Source organism: Zootoca vivipara, chromosome 8 (assembly GCF_963506605.1).
Source record: "Zootoca vivipara chromosome 8, rZooViv1.1, whole genome shotgun sequence".
NCBI lineage: Eukaryota > Metazoa > Chordata > Lepidosauria > Squamata > Lacertidae > Zootoca > Zootoca vivipara.
In genome coordinates, this window is record NC_083283.1 from 56,764,568 (window position 1) to 56,775,252 (window position 10,685).

Consider the following 10,685-nt stretch of genomic DNA (forward strand, 5'->3'; position numbering starts at 1 on the left):
TCCTAATTCTGGTTATTGCAGTAACCTAAAATGGAAATACTGATGCATCTCAAGGGAGCATAAGTGTTTCAGGACTATTTGTTCAAGAGTCCATTATGCAAGGAAATTAATTTTCTATAGGGCGTGTACTTCCATGCCCCTACAGTATTAAAGCAATGCACCACAGGCTCCTTAGACATTGGAGAGTAACATGCGTATTTATTAGAGCACCAGTGTTGGGAGATGCTGCAGAGAACAGGGGGAAGTGTAACAGGGTGAGGTTTTCTTGATTGCTGTGTTTTTGACACTCTGCTTGTTGCATCCATACCATCTCTTATGATAGGTATTTTGTGTTTAACATTACTTGGCTCTGCTTCTAGGGATAATTGAATGCAGAATAATTCAAAATATACCAAAAAGAAGAAGAAAAGAACAAGGTCAATTCTCTCTAAACCTGAGCATAGTAATTGTCCAATATAGAGCAAGGTCTGACAATAAATGCTTTGATACAAAATTTGTAGAAAGTGAGATCTGCCTGAAACTAGAATTTATCGTAGCCTGTAATGGGGTTGTGGGGGAGGTTCATTTTCAGTTTTGGAACTTTTACGTGCATCATCATACTGCAAGTGATGCCTTTCTTTTGAATACTGTCCTATTACACTTTCCTTGGGCTTGCAGACCTAAAAGAAATCACATTTTGGCCTCTGCCGTTGGCCAGTGGACTCAGGCTGCTGGGTTGTGTGTGTAAATGACACTGCTGAGATTGTGTAAATTCAAGATTTGGTCCCTGTATTTTCTTGCTTTCTTGCTCTTTTATTTCATGTCTCTTACATTGTGAAGGACTGTCGTCTCAATCTCTATACAGCACTTAGAAAATGTTATGTGCTTAGAGATTGACCTTTCTTCTCAGTGTAAAAGCTTTGAAATATTTGGGGGAGGGATTCTGCTGCTTGCCATCCTCCATTTGAAGACTATACTATTAGTCAGTTAAAGACATGGCTTTTTTCAGCCAAAACTCACAGAAACTTGTTTCCAGTATCTCTCAGGTGGGCACCATTGCAATGGCAAGAGAATGAGGGAGGTGTTCATGGTGAGTTCCGGCACCTCTTTTCCTAGAAGAATAGCACTGGGTAAGGATATTGTTTTAATCATGTCCATTTTCTCTGTCCAAATTTGTAGGGGACATAAGCGAAAGCTGGATGAAGATGATGGTGCCAGTGAATCTAGTAAAGGGTCTAGCAATGACGATGAGGAGGGCAGCAGCTCAGAAGCGGATGAGATGGCGGCAGCACTGGAAGCCGAACTGAATGACTTTATGTAACCTTCATATGGGAGGGGACTTGTAATTATGTGTTTCTTTTTGCAACCATTCAGAATTCCAATGGTGGGCATTTCCTGTTTTCCTCTCCAAATATGGTGTATATTTTGCAAAGCAACAAAGGAGGTGATAATGCATTATTTTACAAAACCTGAAATAAGATGTTTTTAGGGTGTTTTACTAAAGGAATATATACTTTTTTAAAGGAAAAGTATTAAAGGAGGACTTGGTGTGATGCCAAAGACATGTTGTGAGCTCTGCAGAACCTTGTTATTTGAGAGGTTAGTACAAAGATTTGCATCTGAACATTTAAAAAAAAAATTGCCATGACGGCTTTGGGTACCAAGCTTCAGAAAGAATACCTAAGGAATATATTGCATGGATGAAGCAAAAGATCTTGATCGGGATATGTTTTCTTCACAGTGAATTCTTATCAAATAGAAAGATTTTTAAAAAATAAAAATAAAGAACAATTTATATTTGTATAGGAACTGAGAATGCTATATGCAAGCTTTGTGAACGCTGCACTCAACCTACCTGCCACTTGCTTCTAAGAGAATATATGATGGTTGATTCCCATGTTTTTAAGTTACTTTGTGGACTAGTATCCTTTAGAGAGAGACCATTTAGATTTTTAACTTTACTTCTCTGTAATTGCAGTTCTAGCACAGGCTATTCTGTGTAGTATTGTACTGCCATAAAACATATTCATGCATTTTGTGTTGTGTTTGGAAGGAATTGCTGCTAGCAAATTCCTGATAGCATTTTATTTCTTTCAAAGGACAGATGTAAAGTTTTTTGTACATTCTATTTCATATTTGATCTACAAAACAGATTCTTTTCATTTAATAATAATAAATAATACATTTTGTAAGCTCTGTTCTCATTTCATTATTTACTGTGCTGATGTTGCTATTTTGGTTGCTTCCATGCAATAAGATGCACCTTTTCCAAAATTACACTTCTATGAAAATAATTAGCAACATATTTTGGAATAAGATCAAAATGCCTTTGATGGAAATCCTCTCATTCCATGCTTTCCCTCCTTTTGAGCTTGCTAATTGAATTGACAGGAAATACTTGTAAAGCAGTTTGATCACAGAATTGTGTTTGAGCAGATGATGTTTTATGTGTTTAGTCATATTGTTCAAGCCACGTTTTGATGGTTTGGAGTCTCTCTTATTAATTGTGTGTGTCGGTCAAGGGATGAGTCACCTGTAGTTTTGTCAGTGAAAAATGTGGTTGGGATCCAGATTTTTTCCTTGCCTTTTGTGCAAGGAGTTTGCAGTAGCTCAATGGAATTTCTTACTTTGAGCCGCTGGTTCCCATGCTGTGACAAACACTATCTTTGTAAGTTATTCTCTTTTTCAAAAGCATCTCACCATGTGTCTAGAGGGGATTACAAAGCATTATGCATATCACTATTGCGTAGCTCAGCTTGCCCTAGCTGAGGCTAATGAGAGTTGTAGTCTAAAACATCTGTATGGCACCAGATTGGCGATGACTGTACTAGCTCCTTACCTCTAATCTCCAGCAAGGATGAAGCTTCAATAAATGTGTATTTTCTCACATTTTTTCCTTGTTCCTTTCCCCATCCAAATTCGAATCATAAGGTTTCCATAGTAAAAATCGGTCTGAATCACTATGTACCTAGTTAAATGTATCTATGTATAAATCATAAGAATGTTGCTTTATTCGTATGAAGAATAATTTAGTTCTCTAATAAAGTCTTTTTTGGGCTGAATATACAGCTCAGCTGTGCTGACGGAACATTTTAAATTAAGTGCTGTAGCTTTTGAAGTGAAGCAGTTGCACTGATCAATAATCTAGTCTCTCTTGGTTCTATGGCGGTTCTATAACAATTGGCTTTATTCTGGGTTAAAAACCGCTGTTTGATGATTATGATGATGGTGATGATTACACATAGGGTACAAAATCTCCATTACAGGTTACAAGCCCGGCTTTTCGCCTGCAGCAAAATAAGCTATAAGGACACAGGGACATGGAAGTGCAAAGACAGACCCTTCAAAAGTTCATAAAGCCAGTACTTACTAAGGAAATATATTTACCAGGACTAAGGAGGTGACAGGGGCAGTGCTTGTTCTGCAGTTGAGAACTATGCTTTATACAGATTGGAGACCTCTGTTGATTCCAATAAACTTCTAAACTTAATACATTCTGCCAACTATGGGGGTTTTTTGTGACAGGGTTAAGAATTTTGGCTTATGAAAAAGAAAAGAGAAATGCAGACAAGTACCTGGGAGTACCTGCCTGCCTCATTATCCCCTCCCGGGTTGACCCACAACTCACTTGCCATAGACATTTTAGGCCTCTCTCCAGACCAAGGTCAAGAAAATAGTGGCTCCACATCAAGGGCCTCATGACTTATACTTGTTTGCCTCCCCATATGGCAAGATTGCACAAAGGGGCTGTAAAGAGCTAGGAATAGGTAGGTATGCTACATCCACAGGTAAGTGCACCACCTAATCATTCTTACTTTTTGCTGCAGGGAAGATTTGAAGGCTTCCAGGGCTTGGATCACAGCTATCTAGCTATTCTCCCAGTTATGCTGGCAACATCGCCCCCTCTCATCCATAGAGGGAGTTCATGTACCACGGTTTTTAGTGGGAGCAAGGTGGCACTGTGGGCTAAACCACTGAGCTTCTTGGGCTTGCTGATCAGAAGGTTGGCAGTTCGAGTCTGCAGAACAGGAACTCCCGTTTCTCTGTCCCAGCTTCTGCCAACCTAGCCGTTTGAAAGCATACCAGCGTGAGTAGATAGATTGGTACCACTGTGGCAAGAAGATATATGGCGTTTCCGTGTACTCTGGCATTCGTCATGGTGTCCCATTGCACCAGAAACTGTTTAGTTATACTGGCTACATAACCTGCGGACAAACGCCAGCTCCCTCAGTCTGAAAGTGAAATGAGCGCCACACCCCATTGTCAAGTTTGACCGGACTTAACCGTCCAGGGGTCCTTTACCTTTTTTACTGAAAGGAGGTGTATAGGAATTTCCTTTTAAAAGAAATACATTGTTTGGCCTCTACACACAAAGTTCATTCTGCAAGCTTGCTTTTTCTTGCCTGTTGCAACTTCTTGTTAGTACCTAATTGATCTATTGGGCTATTTTTTCCCCATATAAAACTGAGGCAATCTTGGGATTTCTCTGCATTGTCATTTGTGGATACAATTACTGTTGTGCTGCTCAACCATTTCCATGCCCTTTCTACTACTATCAGTTAAGATCTAGAGAAACTTTATTCCTTCAGGAGAGCAGATAGATAGCACTTCTTTACCAGTCCCTGAGAATCGTAAACGGAAAGAGTGCTGCTGCAATTGGGTCCTGTTTGCAGGCTTCCCAGAGGTGTCGTGATCGGCCACTGCGAGGAAAGGAGAGTGGATTAGATTGGCAATTGGCCTTTGTCTTGATCCAGAAGAGTTCTTTTACATTCTACAAACTTCAGATAACTTACCATACTTTCTCAGGAACATCAAACAAAATATATTACTACAGAAGAGAAAATAAAATTCAAGGGCTGAAAGAATTTGGGCCAATGGTAAGTGTGTAGTGAGCTGGCAGTGTGTTTCCTTCTCTACAGCTCTCACCATACCTCTAGCATTGTTCCAAAGGGTCTGTCCCCCCAGTCCTTGAGGGTAGATTTAGGCAGGGCAGGTGCTGTGGAGGAAGAGGGAATGGACAAAAACAGACTTCCCATTCCACTGATGGAAACCTTCACTGGATCAAAAAAGTGCCTTCCATCAAAGGAGAGACACCATTTGATACAACCCATTGCAGGGGTCCCCAAACTTACCCGGCTTTGGGCCGGTTCCTCCAGCACTGATCGTGTGGCGGGCCGGAGGGTGAGGGAGCACACTCCCATACGCACGCACACTTGCTTTTTCTGGCGTGGCACGGAGCCGGAAATGGCTTCTGCGCATGTGCAGACGTCATTTCCGGTGCACTTCCGGGGAAGTGCGGCACCAGAAATAGATTGTGTGCGTGTGTATGGGAGCGCATCCCCCCGCCCTCCGGCCTGCACATGCGCACAAGCTATTTCTGGTGCTGCGCCGACTCGGAGATGAGCAACCGCACTGCAGTGCACTGATAAGAGCGGGCGGCGGGGGTTGTCAGAGGCCACACAATTGGCTTGCGTGGGCCGCATCCGGCCCCCGGGCCTTAGTTTGGGGACCCCTGACCCATTGTCTCCATTTCAGTTGGCTACATATTTAACTGATACTTGTTAAACTGTTAACGACCAAAGAAATAGTTTCATTGTATCATTTAATTCTCTCAATTCTGTCACAGTTAGAAACATTTGTTTTTAAAAGAAATACAGTATTTCCACAATTTAGGAACATGCTGTTTATTCATCACCAATGCTGTTCTATTAAAACAGATATTTTGTGTCTGGGGCATCTACTATGATACCAGGAAAAGGAAACAATGAAAGGCAGAGCAATGCAGTCAGTAACCCTTTTCTTGCAGGCTTGTACAGGTATCTTCCTTCCGTATGATAACCTCCTAACATCCAGGCCCAAACCGGAAGTCTAGTTTAATGACCTTAACTCCAGCTAGCTCCTTCATTGCCACAGGATGTTTTTCGTGTGTGTGGCTTGTCACCTGGCTGGGTAGGACCCAAGGCACCAACAAAGGCTCCACTACCCCCCCTCCATTTTAAAGTATTCATTCTGCTTTCTTTTGTTTACAACCTGAGTGCAGTCTCTCAGAACCCCCTGTCCCTCCATCTTCAAACCAAGCATCCTGTTTTCTTTTTTGGCTCAGTGTTTGCTGAATCTCTGTTCCTGCACTTGAATGCACATTTCCAATTAAGAAGACAGAGGAGGAGGAGGAGGAGACTTTGACCCATGTGAGAGACTTTCTTCCCTGCAAACATTTCTCCTCTGTTTGTCTGACCAGTTTATCTTGCTGTCATTGAAGAATTGACTTGAGCAATGAGCCTGTATGCAGATGCTTATTTCCGTGGAGCAAGAGTCATGACCTCCCTCCTTAACAGGCTGGCAATTTTACTCTTAAAGGAATCTTTAAAAAAGAAAAGAAAAAAGAAATACATTGCTTACAGAAGCCTTTCACTGTTAGCTTGTTGTTTTTCTGGAGAAGCATCCTTTTGTGCATATTTGTGGAGGCTTTGGGCTTAGAAGAAAGACATGTTAGAGGTCTATTAAATTATGCATGCACAAGGAGAACTTTTTGGGTGTGTTTCATAATACTAGAACCTGAAGCCAAATGCTGGAAGGTTCAGAACAGACCAAATAAAAGCACTCATTCACACAGTGCATAGTTCAAGGAGGAGAACTCCTAAATGTAAGAATCTTAAAAGAGATAAGAGTTAGGCTAGGCTTCTGCATTGTGTGAAACGAGGCTGGCCCAAAATATTTTGTCGTCTGAGACAAACCACCAAAATTGCATTTCCCCACCCCCAGCCAGATCTGCTGCCCCTGTGGATTCTGCCACCCGAGGCAGTCACCTCACCGTGCCTCATGGGTGATGCCAGCAAAAGATTAAGCGATCTTTATTAGCAGTAACATCAGTATTAAATACTTTTGAGTTCAAATTGACCCCCAAAGAAATAAAACTTCCTACCAGGACGCAGAGGACCCAGGTGGCGCTGTGGGTTAAACCACTGAGCCTAGGGCTTGCTGATCAGAAGGTCGGCAGTTTGAATCCCTGTGACGGGGTGAGCTCCCATTGCTTGGTCCCAGTTCCTGCCAACCTAGCAGTTCGAAAGCACATCAAAATGCAAGTAGATAAATAGGAACCGCTACAGCAGGAAGGTAAACGGCATTTCCATGTGCTGCTCTGGTTTGCCAGAAGCGGCTTTGTCATGGTAGCCACATGACCTGGAAACTATACGCCGGCTCCCTCGGCCAATAATGCGAGATGAGCGTGCAACCCCAGAGTCGGTCACGACTAGACCTAATGGTCAGGGGTCCCTTTACCTTTACCTTTACCAGGACGCAAGTACTAAATGTGCCACTCAAGCATCTTTATCAACGTTGAGACTAACATTTTAACTGAGTGTGCAGTTTGGAAGTCTGTGTTCTTGTGTGATAGATGCTTCAGAAGTGAAACCTTGCTCTCTCCCAAGTTCACCATGGCAAGGCACTGCAAGGCTTGCTTTGTGCTTGGTGTCAAATAGCAAAGGAGGAGGAAAACCTTCAGCTTGTTTGTTTAATCTCCCATTCCTGTCCTTGCAGTTGGGCGCACATTGCCTCGGATCACAAGGGAACTCCCCTGTGCCATCTCTTTGTGCAGAAACTTTCTGCTAGTAATAAGGTCGTTCAACTAACACCCTCCTTGGCTGTGACTTGAGTTGCTGTCCTAGAAAACAGTGGTGGGTTGGACTAGGCAGACTGCAGCCAGAGCCGTAGCTGCCATAAATGTTTCTCTTGTGTGTTCTTACAGATGAAACCACCTGCCTCAGGAAAGGAGCATTTTTATTCACCCTGTTGGGGCTGAATTGTTCTTTCAGGCTGAAAAATTGTACTGTCCACAGTTCTCTCCCCCCCCCCCTATTTTTTATTTTTTTTAAAAGGAACTCTAAAACAGTTTTTTCCACATGGACATGTGAATAAAGGTTCATGACGTGTATACCAGAAGTAGCTCCTGTGGTTTGTGTTCACATTTGCACAAGGCTTTAACTTACAAATACAGTACTTAAACTGCAGTTGCTTTCACCCTAACTTTGAGAACATAAGAAAAGCCCTACTAGATCAGGCCAAAGGCATGTCTATAGTCCAGCATCCTGCTCTCAAAATAGCCAATCAGATGCCTGTGGGAGATGCCTTCAAGGAGAACCTTAGCACAACAATGTTGTCCTTACCTGTGAATTCCCAGCGACGGGGATTCAGAGGCATATTGCCTCCCACGGTGAATGTAGAACATAGCCTTATCCTCCATGGATTTCTCTAATCCTCATTAGAAGAAATCCAGGTTGATGGCCAATAGCACCTCTTGCAGGAGTGAGTGTGACGGCCTGGGACTCTGGCTCAGACTCGGAACCAGAGAAGTCTCAGTCCGCACCAGATCCTCTGCCTCGGACATCAGCTGAACCAAGTCTGGGGCCTGATTCTGAGGAGCCTCAGTCTGCACAGATTCCCCTGCAACAAGCACCAGCTGAGCCGAGTCAGGGGCCTGAGCCTGTCCTGGCTCCAGATGCGGGGAATACCTCATTGCCGTCAGCTAGGTCATCACCGACAGCTGACCCACTACTCGCTGAGTCAGAAGAGGCTGAGGCAGCTCCTGGGTCTAGTAACCCACCAGCGTCTCCCGAGCTGCAGAGACTCAGGTCTGAGAGAAGGAGAGACCTGAGTACTCGCCTTTGGGCAAGACAGGGTGATGAGTTGTCAGGGGATCGGGACCGGCCATTACCCCATCAGAGATAAAAGGCCGTCAGACCGCATCACAGGTTGCGGGAGCAACATTGCTGTTTGCCAGATCCTGCCTGTGTTCCTGTTCTTGACCTGCCCTGCACCCTGCTTCAGCTACATTGGACTGACTCTACGTTGACTCTTTGGACTGCAGACTGGACTTGGACCTCGCTTCTTGGATTACCCATGGGACCAGCACAGTGAGGTCCATAGTTTTAACTATTTGCAGTCTGAAGAAGTGCTTTATTTTGTTTGTCCAGAATCTTCCATCATTCAACTCCATTGGAAATCCCTATATCCCAGTATCCTCAAAGGAGGGGGAGGGGGACTCTGTATCCATTGCTCTACACTATGCATAATTTTATACTCTGCAGTCATGCCCCTCACCAACTTACCTTTCCTCTAAATGTTAAAAAGGCCCAAGTGCTGCAACCTTTCATCACCGGGGAATTGCTCCAACCCCTAGTAAATGTATATAAAACTGCAGCCAGTATCTGCCTCAAAAGCAAGCATGTTGGCTAAAGCTAGAGTATAAAATGTCCTGGACATTCTCTCTTTTTTTTGGCCAGGGATCCATCAATATATAAATTAGGTTTAAAAGAATAAAAAGTTGGCCTGGATACCAAAAAAGAAATGTCAATTATCTTGTTGTCTTCCTTGACATTTTTCCCCCCATCAATGCTAATTACCAAAATAACTGAATGGCTTCCAAAATCCTGTATAGAAAAGATGGTGCCTACTAAGAGCACTGTTGTTGTTGCAAGTCTGCCAATATCACTGTCTCCTGAGTAGCAATTTAAGTCACCTTCCAGGGGCGTACCCAGCATCCGGCAGGTTAGGGCTCCTGCCCCCCTCTAGAAGCAATAAAATTAAAATAAAATAAACACCCGACACGGCAGCTTGCCGACCAGCTCCCTGAAAAGCGGCTCCTGCCCCTCCCCGCCTGACTGTCGGGCAAGGCAGCGGCTCGAGTCGGGAGAAGCAGCCTCCGCAAAGCTGCTGTTCTCCCTTTGGCTCCTTCCCTATCTCGCAGCCCCAGCGGGGCTCCTTCCCTCCCAGAAAAGTGGCTTCCCCTTTCCCTCCCCACCCGGCAAGGCAGCGGCTGGAGTTGTGAGCAGCAGCCTCAGCAAAGCTGTTCCTCTCCCTCCCTGACTCGCTGTCAAACTGAAGGAGGTTTTCCTGCAAGCTCTTCCTTCCTTCTTCTTCTTCCTCCTTTTTAGTTCACTTTGGTCTGGCAAATTGTGAAAATTATTACTGTATGATAAATGGCCTCAAAAGTTTTGCTTTTTAAAATATCTTTTTTGCAGCAGCTCCTCCTGTGCCCAGCCTATTGTTGTTTGTTTGAGCTCAACAGCCACATAAAGAAGCTCAAATCCAATTCACACCCCAAGTAGATTTGCCTGGGGGCAGGGATTTAATTTGCATCTTGCAAATCCCTGACATTCTTTTGTTTCAAAGGAAGAACCTGTGTATTTCAGTTCTTCACCTCAATGAAATGCAAGCCCCTCTCTTGAGCTGGTTTAGGTATCCAAAGCTTGCCAAATTATAGCAAACTGTTATTGTCATTTCTTAAGTGCTCCTCTGGTTCCTGGGTTTATGCTTTCTGGGCTGTAGCTCAGTATAGATCAACTGCCTTGCATTGCCCTAGGACAGTTCAGTTGCAGGCATGTCCAGGTAGAGTCAGAAACTCTGGAAAGCTGCTGCCAGTCAGTGTAGACAATACTAAACAAGATTGACCAATTGACTTAGTATAAAGCAACTATAAACAAGCAGCTAAGCAGTTTACATTAAATAATAGGATGAATGGTTGACTCAGTGGATCATGTACCTGTGAGTACCATATTTGCAGTTTATCAGGTAGTAATTGACAGCATGTACACGGAACAAAACTGAAAGGCTATGTTGCTGAAGGTTGGGTCTATGAGAGCATACTTATTGCTATGGCAGCAAAGCACATTATTGGCGGGGTGGGGGAGTGACCAATATGATCCAGGGGT

At 43.7% G+C, this 10,685-nt stretch overlaps 1 protein-coding gene across 1 annotated transcript in view; it reads left to right on the top strand.

The window, feature by feature from the left end:
* The window catches only part of CTDP1 (CTD phosphatase subunit 1), a 50,871-nt gene extending 46,743 nt beyond the window's left edge, over positions 1–4,128 (top strand). Inside the window, exon 13 of the mRNA XM_035125056.2 lies at positions 1,159–4,128. Coding sequence (XP_034980947.2) covers positions 1,159–1,300 — 142 coding nt within the window. The 3' untranslated portion in view covers positions 1,301–4,128. The remainder of the gene's footprint in view (positions 1–1,158) is intronic.
* Positions 4,129–10,685: the final 6,557 nt, after the last annotated feature.